General features: G+C 41.9%; 1 protein-coding gene across 7 annotated transcripts in view; it reads left to right on the forward strand.

Annotated features, from left to right (window-relative positions):
• Positions 1-1,435: 1,435 nt before the first annotated feature.
• The window catches only part of ogt.1 (O-linked N-acetylglucosamine (GlcNAc) transferase, tandem duplicate 1), a 15,009-nt gene continuing 3,630 nt past the window's right edge, over positions 1,436-12,814 (forward strand). Inside the window, exons 1-15 of one of the 7 annotated variants that reach the window (XM_035669615.1) lie at positions 1,436-1,819; positions 3,476-3,656; positions 5,041-5,284; positions 5,599-5,667; positions 9,076-9,192; positions 9,295-9,374; positions 9,760-9,955; positions 10,044-10,196; positions 10,325-10,425; positions 10,598-10,751; positions 11,033-11,134; positions 11,254-11,451; positions 11,802-11,960; positions 12,144-12,233; positions 12,402-12,527. In XM_035669615.1, coding sequence (XP_035525508.1) covers positions 1,783-1,819; positions 3,476-3,656; positions 5,041-5,284; positions 5,599-5,667; positions 9,076-9,192; positions 9,295-9,374; positions 9,760-9,955; positions 10,044-10,196; positions 10,325-10,425; positions 10,598-10,751; positions 11,033-11,134; positions 11,254-11,451; positions 11,802-11,960; positions 12,144-12,233; positions 12,402-12,527 — 2,007 coding nt within the window. In that variant the 5' untranslated portion in view covers positions 1,436-1,782. Of the gene's footprint in view, positions 1,820-3,475; positions 3,657-5,040; positions 5,285-5,598; positions 5,668-5,703; positions 7,684-9,075; positions 9,193-9,294; positions 9,375-9,759; positions 9,956-10,043; positions 10,197-10,324; positions 10,426-10,597; positions 10,752-11,032; positions 11,135-11,253; positions 11,452-11,801; positions 11,961-12,143; positions 12,234-12,401; positions 12,528-12,814 lie in introns of those variants that run through there. The other 6 variants (XM_035669616.1, XM_035669620.1, XM_035669617.1 and 3 more) reach the window with 6 other exon arrangements.

Genomic DNA, 12,814 nt, shown 5'->3' on the forward strand with positions numbered 1-12,814 from the left:
ATCGTGTTCAAAGCCTCTTTGCTCCAGAGATCTTTCTTTAAAATAGGCTTACAGAGGTTGCCCTCTGTTGGTGAGTATGAATCCTGCGTGCCATCTGCACTGAAGCTCACATATACTTCCACAGCTGAATTATCTGCTACCAAGCTACAGATCCCATAAATGCATTTAAAACATGCAAAGGCAAGGTTCTGCTTAAGGCTCAAATGGACCCAGCTCACTGTTAGGAAATCTTGCTTTTCTTGAATTAAATTAGGAAACAATATTTGAATGTGTCTGGATACTGGAATAGCACAACTTGTACACCAAAAAACACAATGAAATCAAGTGATTATATTACCTAACATAGTGCAATATGTGGAGGTATGCTCTATTTATTACATTGATGCACTTTCGTAGATTTTTTAATCTTGCACATTGCAAATATCATTATATGACTCCCCACATTTCTATACAGCTCTTTACTCACTTATTTATGTATCCGGCCATTTTCTACATATTCTCTCTCTCCTTATATTTGTATATAGTGGCTCCTTTCTATTGTCTCTATTTTTATCTTTTATCTTTATTTATATTTTTCAACACTTGATTCAGATTCTTATGCTCCAATGTACCATGGTTTATCCCTTGTATGTGAAAACGTACTTGCCAATAAACCTGATTCTAAATTAAAGATTTTGTCCCTGTCCTGCTTGATAAAGAAATGCATGGTTGTGCATGTTACCCAAACTGTTACACTATACAAAAGAGTGTACACGGCTACAGTATGTTTTCCTTGTTCACTTTTGCAGTTGTCTTGCATTACTTGTGTTATTCCCAGAGGAGGATTAATATCTCAACTAACACAAAGCTACCTGCATTTTGTTTAGGCCTATCTTATCTATCATCAAAATGCAAGATAAATGATGGTGGAATCTGTATTTTGGGTGCTGTAATGTATACAGGTTGTGTCCATCATTGTGTAAAGGTAACACACATTTTATAACTTAAATGTACAGTGTGGTACACGCAGCCTAACAATACTAAACACAAGCCTACATTTTAAAGTAGGCTACTTTAACAAACTCATTATTGTTTGTCATTGATCTGTGACCTTTCAGACTGCAGTCATACATATTTAGATGACATGCCAGTTTAAAATCTACAAGGAAGTAATCCCTGTGAATCTTTGAAGCACTGATGCTGCCTTTTTCTGGAACATTACTCATTTGCACTCTGCCTCACTGCACCAATGTGTTCCTCCGCGCGGTACCACTCACAATCGGTTTATTTAACCTGATAAAACTCATAACGCGTGGTTAATAACAATACTTCAAACCCGCACCCTGTGAATGATTATTTCGCTAGTACGACGTTTATTACATTTTTACACACACGTTTCCTCGTAATGGCGATGCGCGGATCTACTTTCTCTCATAAACTAGTTCCTCCCCTTTCGCCATTTTATGGTCCATAGCTTAGCTGCTTTGTTGTGACGAGAAACTCAGCTCGGAGCCGTGAAACAACACCACGTTTTATGCAGCCGAAAAGTTAGCTACTGTAGTGAGTTTAGTTGATTAATAACTACGCAGCTGTATACGGACCAGCGGCAGCGCTTTACTGCGCGCAGGGCGAGGTAACGGTAGATCAACGGTAGATCAACGGTTAGGTTAGCTCAGTTAGCATTGCCTGGCAACGTGTTTGCTGGCCGCAGCCGAGAAAGACGACCGTTAGATTTCTCTCTGAAACTGTTGTCCACCAGGAGACACATTGACGACCACCGTGCAGGACACGAAGACTGAGGAGATGGCGACCTCAGTGGGAAACGTGGCTGACAGCACAGGTAGGTTGATTGTGGAGCTAACGTTAGGTGGCTACAGTTAGCTTAGCAATGCTATCTCGTGTTGATTAACAAGCTTCGGTCGAGCCAGCGTTCATTAAAACTATTTTTTTTTGTTTTTTTTACGTTTACTCGGGTTTTTAAGATGGTTAATCTTGTTTGCAGTGGCTACACAGGGGGGGCAGTTAACGCACCCACCCTGGCGTTTGATCTATCCAGTCTTAAGTTAGCATAATGTGAAGCAATTCCGTTTGCAAAGAGTGAATCTCTTTTAAAAAAAATAGTTTTGTGTGTAAAATGTACAAATGCTGTAAGTTATTAACGTGAGAACAACTCGTTTGCGTTAACAGCCAGCTCTAGCTACTGAAGTGTGGCCCGAGTGACATCCAGATGTCGTTGTATTTCTGAGGGACCAGAGGAAACACAAAAGGCCGCCTTTGGCTCTGATAACAAGTGTAAGCGGCCCTGCAGTCAGGTCCCCAAGGTTAAAGCCTGCTCTTGTCTGTACTCTGTAGTTTATCCTAAAGCTGATCGATGGGGTTGATATCTGATCATTGAATCTTACATTGTGAGCGGTCGGTTTACGTAATTGAAATCCTTCTTGCACACACGCGTTGTGATGTAACTTAATGGATGAACCGGATCTACAGCTGCATTTATTTATTTATTATTTCAGTCGACGTTAAAGCGTTTGTTTGCAGGTGGGTGTGGATCCGCTGTGTGTCAGCTGGAATGTCCCTAAAACCATTTTTTGCCACACCCGGAATAAATTGACCTTAAAGTGACTCCCAGTGTTTGTGCAGAGCTCTTTTAATAGGATGATAAAAACATTTAGTAATGAAAACCTGACACATTCGGTACAAGAGAGAGATTATTGATGAACCCAACATAAAATCCTGATGTGCAGACACAGATATCTGCTGTTTTCATGCTGTAGAAATGTGACTTGGCAGCTGTACTGTCTTTAGATTCAGCTTTTAAAATGTGAAATCCAAAGTATCACCAGCCCAGTGTACCATCCCCCCTCCCCCGTTTGTTTTTTCATCTCATGCATCAATATTGTTGTTACCTTTTGCTTCATTGTGGGTGGAAACCCTGGTTTTGCTTTTTATATGAAATAGAATTTGACTAAATACGTTTTACTGATACACAAAAGATTAAACCGTGTGCAAGGAAAGCTCACTGCGGTTCTGACAACCTCAGATAATTCGCTGTAACGAAGGTTTATCCGCTAGAAATCATTCTCGCACTAAAACGTTTACGATAAAGCGTAAAAAAATGTGCGTACAAGTATTCAGTTTCTATTCTTGAAGGGAATAAATAACTTAAACATGTTATAGGCGGTTACGTGAGCAATTCAAAGACAGCCTTACATGTTAGGCAGTAAAAAAAACAAACAATAATTGCCGCAATTGAAAAGAGAATTGACTTTTAATCCAAGAAATAATATCAGAATCTAAAATCACCAAAGATTTCACGTAATCTCAGTGTTTCCTTTATTTTTCTCTTGAATTCAAATTGTTAGCCATTATCTGTCATTGACAGCATTAGCGTCATCTCTTTATTCATTTTTTGTTTTCTTTTTTTGTCTGCTTTAATTTCTTCCATCACCTCTAACATGTTGTTTCCCCCCCTCCTTGGGCTGTGTTGGTGCTCCAGAACCGACAAAACGTATGCTTTCCTTCCAAGGGTTGGCTGAGCTGGCGCATCGGGAGTATCAGTCAGGGGACTTTGAGGCAGCTGAGCGCCACTGCATGCAGCTGTGGAGGCAGGAGCCTGATAACACAGGCGTGCTGCTCCTCCTGTCCTCCATCCACTTCCAGTGCCGAAGACTCGACAGGTGAGGTGTGGGGGGGCTGACTTAACGCACAACTGGTGTTGGGAGTCAAATGCGGCGTCTGAGCTGTCGCCTGGAAATCTTGTTGCTCGGTTTAATACGAACACGCTCTTGTCCCTTCGTGATTCTAACGCTGTCTCGGTGGTGGCCATACCATTGCTTTGCAGGTGCCGCGGTGAAGGTTTCGGGTCTTTCGGTTGACAGGTTTTAACGTTTAATCTTGTTTGTTCTTTTATATTCACACAGTACCAACAGTATACTCCAATATAATATGGATTTGGAGTGTTTTCATGTTGCTGTTATTTGTACCAAGTAGGGGTGTAACGGTATTTAAACGTATTCTTTATTCGTCCCAAACCGTCACGGTCACGGTCACGGTTCGTGCACGCAGTCATACGACGAATACGTCTGGAGTAGTTTAAAATAAATTCCGTCTCACTTTAATCCAGGGCGGCGGTACATGAGCTAAAAAGGTGCCAGAAACAGTCTGACTACATAAGAAGAAGTGGTTACAAAAAAGGACGAAGAAGAAAGTGATGAAAGTGGGGAGCTGAGGAGCCGCGGCTTCATTTAAATCAGCTGTTTTGGGTCACTTTGGCTTCCCGTACAATATGATGGTGAGGACCGGACAAAGACTTTCTGCTGGCGATGTTTCACGAGGTGCGGGTGGTGTTGCAAACATGCTGACCCACATAAGACGGCATTCACCCCGAAATATCCAGCTAGTAAGTGCGAGGAAAAACCGTCTTTGGTGAACAACCTTTATCCCCGCTGCTTTAACTCTTAACATTAACACTGACAGGGGCCAAAAACATCACACGAAGCCAATACATTGTTTATGTTTTATCTTATTATTTTTGGAGATGTTTTTTTTATTTTGCAGTCAATCGGTGTCAAAATAAATGAAAAAGCTAGTCTTTTATATGTGATTTAAAAAAAATAAAAAAATGTCCCTGTTGTACCGAATCGTGACCCCCATACCGAGGTACGTACCGAACCGTGACTTGTGTGTACCGTTACACCCCTAGTACCAAGTAATGACAATCTGATTAGTGAGCTTTCTTTGTTAAGTTAAAATGTTCTGTTTATCTTCGTTTGGAGTATACTGCCAGCATGGTAATTACTTAAAATAATGGGCACCTAAATGATAGATTTTGTCTGTTTGGAAGATGGTAAAAAAAATGATTGTACTGTTTGTCATGTATTAATGAATTCAACGTTTCAAGGATATTCATCATGATGTGCTGTTCAAATGTTTACCCATATAACAGGTTTCTCTTTTTCACCACTCACACCCTGCTGCTGTCTCTTCATAATACATCGAACCAGCGCTGTCAGCTCCTCTCTTCTGCGTTGTGACCGCTCTGTATCCCTTCTGGCCCTACAGGTCCGCTCACTTCAGCACCTTGGCCATCAAACAGAATCCAATGTTGGCTGAAGCCTACTCCAACCTGGGCAACGTGTACAAGGAGCGCGGACAACTGCAGGAGGCCATAGAGCATTATCGCCATGCTCTGAGACTGAAGCCAGATTTTATTGATGGATACATCAACTTGGCAGCAGCTCTGGTGGCCGCAGGAGACATGGAGGGAGCAGTGCAGGCTTATGTGTCGGCATTACAGTATAACCCAGTAAGTGAAAACACAGAGTAACTTAACACCAGGCTGAGAAGCAGTGCTTTGCTGCCGTTTCCTGTTTCACCTCTAACCACACCAGGATCACTAATAGGTGTAGTTTGGTGTGCTGCACCTTCATCCACACACAACAGGGATGTTACGGCAACCTGAAGTACACCTGTGCATCACTAACCCTAACCCTCAGCAGAGACGAGATTTTCAGGGGTGTCGAGTTACTCTTTAAATTGGCACTAAACTCTAGAGTAATAAATGGATCTGTGGTTTATTGTAGCAGTACAATTAAAATGTTTGTTTCTTTTCTTCCCCAGGATCTTTATTGTGTGCGAAGTGACTTGGGCAACTTGCTTAAAGCCCTTGGGCGTTTGGAAGAGGCTAAGGTATGTTACAGCGGGTTGGCCTTTGTATAGATGTGTTGTTCGTATTTTTGTTGTAGATTTTTCTTTTTTCTTTTCTTTTCTTTTTTTTTCCTTCTCCATACATTTTTGTTTTTAGTTTCCCCCTCACTAAGGCCATAGACGACATTCCTTTTCCCCTTTTTGACATTTTAAATCCAATTCAAGTCCTTCCCCTTCAACCCCCTTGACTAAGTGAAGGACAGCAAAGAATAGCCTTTTTTGGATTTTTCCCAGTTGCAGTGAGCTTTTGTCACCCCCAACTCGCTAAAAGACTAGTGGGAGTATTGGACTGCATTTTCTGTAAAATACATTTTTTAAATCTTTTTTTTTTTTTATCATAGTACACAAATTTTTAGACGGCTTCATGTTTTTTCAGTGTAGGACACTTATACATTTGTCCCCACCCTGTGTCACTGTCAGTCCCAATGTTCTTTTCTTTACCCCGACCTTTTACAAGAGGTCACCCCCTCCCCTTTCAGGAAGAAAGGCTGGAGTTTTAAAATTGAAAAAATTGAATCTGTATTGTCATTTTTGGACCTTGGCCCATGCATTTTCATATTGTTGATTTTGGAGGGAAAATGCTGGCTCGGTCTTTGAAGAATATATGAACTGATGAGAAGCTAGTATACCTTTGCAGTGCAAAAAATAAGATGGTTTCTAACCTAACCACTGTACTCCAATATAGCTTATCAAATGCCCATTGACAAGCTTTTGGTCTCAGTTTGCTGTCAGTACAGTTACTGCCAGTGTGGGGTTGTTACACGTTCATTTGTCCTTAAAAAACATGTCTATACTAGACGGGGGGTTCCCTGGGTTGGGTCAAATCTGGACTGGAGTTGTCCCACTGGTTACAGGCCATCTTATTTCGTGCTTGAGGGGGGTCAAGGAGTGGGGAGGAGCACCAGGGAGTCACAAGCTCCCCTGCTCTGTCGCTCCACCCCCCGCGCGCTTGCTGAGGATTGGTGGAGTGTGCGCGCTCAGAGCTGTCTTCCTGACCGTTAAGCTATACCCAGTCAGTGCTCAAAGCACACCCCCAGGAGTGCTTTTCACGCACACATATGCATTAGATTTACTTTTGTCTATGGTGGATAATAAGAATTGAATCCAGCTGGTTATCTATCCTGATATCCACTGCTATTTAATAGTGTTTAATTGTGTGGGTTTAAGGGAGATCATTCTCAAGTGCCTTAAAATGGTCCAAATGGCGTCAAGCAGACAGCTCACAATCTGTACTCCACCACCTGCGTCAGATGCTGGGTTAGAAAGACAGAAGCAAGCGCAGCAAGCGATGACTTCTTTATTTCAGAGCTGTGGAGGCTTCTAGATACAAATAATTACACCACAGATTTTTCTCCCTATCCCATTGGCCAGGATTCAAGAAAGCAGGCCAGGATAAAGAAATCAAAGTCTGAAAAATATCTCATGAACATGCAAAACGAGTAAAAGAAAAGCAATGATTAATACTTTTTCCCTTGTCCTTTAAATATGTAATATTATTCCCAAAGAAATGGGATCAGTTCATTTGGGCAAGATCAAGCCAGTAACTGCCCTCCTGTAGTTTCATATGAAAACTGAATTGATGGACAGCTGGAAGCCTGACTATATTTCAATGTTAAACTGAACACATCAAAGCCTTTCTTCCCTCCCAGTTACCCTCAAAGCATTTCTTTTGTTTTCTTTGAAATGAAACATTCATTGCATGAATGAAAACTAAGAATAGTCTGTTTTTATGTTTGTTGTGATTTGGAAGAACCAGTTTTATTTCCATATAAAAAAAAAAAGAAGAATGTATTGTTTGAAAACTTCTACTAACGATCTTGTTTTCTGATTTTGTCTCTTTTGGTTTTTCCACAACTGATATTGTTATTTAGAAGGTTTCAGGTGGGTGACACTATTCCTGCGTAGGTGCCTGGCGGAAAGGAACACTAGGGCAGCCTCAGTCCTCTCCTCTTCTTCCAGCCAGCTGCGGCCACCACTCTGACAAAGTCCAAAAATATGGTAACGGGTTTGTAACTGCCAACAAAAGAAAAACCACCTCACTTCATGCTTGAGCTCCTCTGTCTTGTGGCTTCCTTTGAAGACCAAAAGAAAAAAAGTAACTTAACGAATTAAAGTAAGCATTTCTTAAAATATGCTATACTAATTACCCAATTCTGTATTAAGTAAAAAGAAACTTGGATTTGGAAGCAATAATCGTGAAAATCAAGTAAGATCCCTCTAACTCTTACATGTTGTTTATTTTTCCTATTTTGTTTTGTTTTTCCTTCTTTATTTGGAGTTGCAGCGTTCTGATGATGCAGATAGTGCGCTGTGAGTCTGCAGTAGCGCAGGGGCTGCGCAGCGATACCCTCGAAGCAACCAAAAAGGCGGCAAGCGCAAGCATGCGACCCCCACCCCCTCACTCCCTTTGGCCTGTTGGTTGCGGACCTCTCCCCACTCAAAACCAGCCTCGCTCCCAAATGCCCCAAAATCTCAGATATAATTGGCTTTTGAAAAACACCTAATTTGACATGTATAGTAAATCCCTACTAATCGCAAATGGCTGTTTATTTTCAAACGCCCAATGACATAACATCACAGTGCTGCTACTGGCTGATTACCCCAAATCCCCCCCAGAAATGCCCCCTTTATTCTGAGATACATTTTGGGCGCTGAGCGTGTGCCAGTCTGGTGCTGCAGGTGTTCTGCCAGGGGTTGTTGGTCTGCAGCTGTCTCACCTGGCCATTCAGCCGGCGCAGCAGCGAAGCAATGACTTTTGCCAGGTGCAAGGTCACGCAAGCAGCATTATATGGTGCATTGTGGTGGTGGTGGTGGCAAAAGACACGCACACACCGCGCGCTCGCGTTTGTTGCGCATGCATTACAGGGACCATCATTTGCACGACTTGTCCAGCATCCTAGGTTGTGAGATATTAAGCCCACATACAATATACAGCGCCCATGCAGTTATTGCTGGTGTTTTTATTTGTTAAAAAAAAAATTCTGTTTACTACTTTGGGTTATAACTAATCAGTGTTGATAATATTAGAGGGCTGCAAACTGTACCTGATGTGGGGACCACTACATTTGGCGAGAATGTGGTCATAACTGAAGGATGAGGGCCTTTCGTGTGCTTGTTGGTTGGATCCGCGCAGCGTAGGAAAAAGCAATGCAGCTTAGCGCGGCAGACTTGTGCGCACACGAGCCCATGCTGTAGACTCACTTTTTGCCATGATGGAGAATAGTCACTAATTTTGCTTTCTCTGCCCTTTTTGTTTTTTCTTACTTTTATTCTCAATCTTCTATTCGTTTTTATTTTACAACCCCCTACCCTCCCTCCTACATACTATACCTCTCCCATCCTACCTCTTCTCCTCCTTTCCTGTGGTTTTTCATTATAAACCCATTGAAGGCTTGTTACCTGAAAGCCATTGAGACTCAGCCCAACTTTGCAGTGGCTTGGAGCAACCTGGGCTGTGTGTTCAATGCCCAGGGAGAGATATGGTTGGCCATACACCATTTTGAAAAGGTCAGTTGCGTCATCTCTCGTAACGGTTTTCAATCCTACTACTTCCTGTCTTTGTTTGTTCTTGTGTCGTGCCATGTTTTTAATGTTTGTTTCCATATTTAGGCGGTGACCCTGGACCCAAATTTCCTTGACGCATACATCAATTTGGGAAACGTCTTGAAGGAAGCCCGCATCTTTGACAGGTGTGTCAAACGTTGACATAGTAGACAGTATGATACTCCCTTTATACGTTCATGTCTAATCTTTTGTCTTTAGGAACACCGCCCCTTCACACCCAATTTTGAATGAGTCAAGAACGTTACTCCATTACGTCCTTGTCTGTGCTGTGATCTTTGTAGTTGTAACACACCATTGTTTAAGCCGGGCCGATTTGCTGCACCCACAGATTCACCATCATGGTTAGGGCTGTAACTAAACTGCAGAAAGAGTGGTTTTATATTTAGAAATACATTTGTACAGTATACAAAATGCTTTAACAGTTATGGCTTTGTTTAAAATGTGTGCACAATTTTGCCGTTACACTGTTCTTGAGCATAACACCATATCTTCTTTCTCTTATGTTTATAGAGCTGTGGCTGGATACCTAAGGGCCCTGAGTCTCAGCCCAAACCATGCGGTTGTCCATGGAAACCTGGCCTGTGTCTACTACGAGCAAGGCCTCATTGACCTGGCTATTGACACTTACCGTCGTGCTATCGAATTGCAGCCGCACTTCCCCGATGCCTACTGCAATCTGGCAAATGCCCTGAAGGAGAAAGGCAATGTAAGGCAGTGCTTTGTGTCCCATATCTGCACAATCCTAAGTAACAATATCTTTAGGTTGATAAGAATTTACTGAATTGAACCTAAAGTTTCTTTCACAGGTGTCCGAAGCAGAAGAATGCTACAACACGGCCTTGCGTTTGTGTCCAACCCACGCAGACTCCCTTAACAACTTGGCCAATATCAAGCGTGAACAGGGCAACATTGAGGAGGCAGTTCAGCTCTATAGAAAAGCACTAGAGGTGAGTTAGGAAATGTTTCTGTTCTTGATACTTTCCTATAGGTCTTTAACAAAACCATTATGATTGCTGTAAATTTGAGCATGGTATTCTTGTACTTTTCTTAGTAACCCTTTTTTTTTCTCGTTCAGGTGTTCCCAGAGTTTGCAGCAGCTCACTCTAACCTGGCCAGTGTCCTGCAGCAGCAAGGGAAACTCCAGGAGGCCCTCATGCATTACAAAGAGGCCATCAGGTTTGTAAATCTATGATACAGGTATTAATGTGGTGGTGTATGTGAACATGTACAGTCCCCGTGTTCGGTACAGTTTAACCTCAACAGAGACTAGTTAGATTTCTTTCATTCATTTCAACATAGTCAAGTAAGTAAGTCATGTGTTTAAACCATTTTTCTGTTATGATTTCAGGATCAGCCCCACATTTGCTGATGCCTACTCAAACATGGGTAATACACTGAAGGAAATGCAAGATGTACAGGGAGCGCTTCAATGCTACACCCGTGCCATCCAGATCAACCCCGCCTTTGCTGATGCTCACAGCAATTTGGCCTCCATCCACAAGGTGGGACTAAAGGGCTTTATAAAAAGTTGGAATTGGTCAATAATATTGCACTGACTAATGAGGATCTTGCTGGTTAAAATTGTATTTGTAGGATTGCACCGGTCTTATACAGTTGATAATGGATCATTGCAATATTACTGTTTTGAATAGTGAATAGTTTTTATAGCTTTGAGGAGTCACATGTAGATAATGCACACTTTGGACGTTACTACTCCTTTATGTATAGTAGAATACATTGCTGTTTGTGTTGTTTGTATTCTAACATTTATTTTGATAATTAGGATTCTGGAAACATCCCAGAGGCCATTGCTTCTTACCGCACAGCCTTGAAACTCAAGCCAGACTTCCCCGATGCTTACTGCAACTTGGCACATTGCCTACAGGTTGTTATATGCTCATATCTTTGTCAAATATGTACAGTACATGTAAAAGTTATGTTTTTTTCATACCCTGTTGAATTATAAATTGATTTTCTAACTTTTTTTTCTTGTCACTCTTCCAGATTGTGTGTGACTGGACAGATTATGATGAGCGGATGAAGAAGCTTGTGAGCATTGTGGCTGACCAGCTGGACAAGAATCGCTTGCCTTCAGTGCACCCTCATCACAGCATGCTGTACCCACTCTCTCACGGCTTCCGCAAGGCCATTGCTGAACGCCACGGAAACCTTTGTCTGGACAAGGTACACGCACTGATAAAAGCAAGTAAACTTTAATTCATTTTTTGGGGGGGGCGGGGATGGAAGGTGGCTGGTGATGGCAGTGACTGTCTGCAGGGATATGGGGGAAGGTAAGGGATGGGAGAGATACTGGATGTATTTAATGATTTTGTAGAAAAAGAGGTGAAAGCTGGCGGTGAATGGGTTGCTTGCCGGGATGAGGTTATGCTCTAAGGTTGGACATAGATTTTAGATTAATCGGTGGTGGTTTTTCATGGTGTTAGTCCACCATTGCTACAGTGTGTGTGTGTGTGTGTGTGTGTGTAACTAATTCAAACTAGAATTGTATGTCCTGATGTAGTTGTATTCTTACACTGTTGCTTATTCCACAGATCAATGCACTGCACAAACCTGCATATGAGCATCCGAAGGATCTGAAGTCCAGCGGTGGACGTCTGCGTGTTGGTTACGTCAGCTCTGACTTTGGCAACCACCCCACTTCCCACCTTATGCAGTCTATTCCTGGCATGCACAACCCTGAGAAATTTGAAGTATGTGATATTTATTAATTACTTTTATTTCTAAAATGTATAAACTTGACCTGAAAATTGTATATTTTGCTTATTACAATCTTACCAGTAAACTATACAAGGAGTTTACTGAAATCATTGTTAAATTATATAAAGTATTCATAATAGCATATGTTAATGCGCGAGTCATTTTTTTCCCTCAAGGTTTTCTGCTATGCGCTCAGCCCTGATGACAGTACCAACTTCCGTGTAAAGGTGGTAGCAGAGGCTCATCATTTCACAGACCTCTCACAGGTAACTGTTACAACCTGGGATTGCTTCTTCATCAGTAATCGTATATTTACGGAGCATCTATTAACCTTAAGGATGTTCATTTTTAACTGACTGGTCATTTCATCAAAAGTATTGTTGTATGTGATCAAGCAAGCCATTTTTACTCAAACTGGAACCTCTGTCCTCCAGATTCCTTGCAATGGCAAGGCAGCTGATCGTATTCATCAGGATGGAATCCACATTCTGGTCAACATGAACGGATACACCAAGGGGGCCCGAAACGAGCTGTTTGCCCTCCGCCCTGCACCCATTCAGGTGAGCGCTACATACAATTTCTAGGGCTGCAGCTGTCAAATTTACAAAAGAGAAGATAAGACATCTTTTAAATTGGTTGCAGAGTCTTTTCAAGGGTTTCTTTCAGCGGTGGCCTAGTAACGTTAGGTTGCTGTATAATACCATAGTTACCATGTGTTTGCTGTTTTTAGCTGGTAGCTAACTGGCTTTTTGAAGCCCTCGTGTTGTGCTGTTGTGCCAAGCTAGTTTGGTTTTAAAACACACACTTTACAGAGTTTTGGTTTTGTCCAGAGTTTGGGATCATTTCA

The sequence above is a fragment of the Morone saxatilis genome, unplaced genomic scaffold (genome assembly GCF_004916995.1).
Source record: "Morone saxatilis isolate NCDOM2014 unplaced genomic scaffold, NCSU_SB_2.0 Contig22, whole genome shotgun sequence".
NCBI classification, from domain to species: Eukaryota; Metazoa; Chordata; class Actinopteri; family Moronidae; genus Morone; species Morone saxatilis.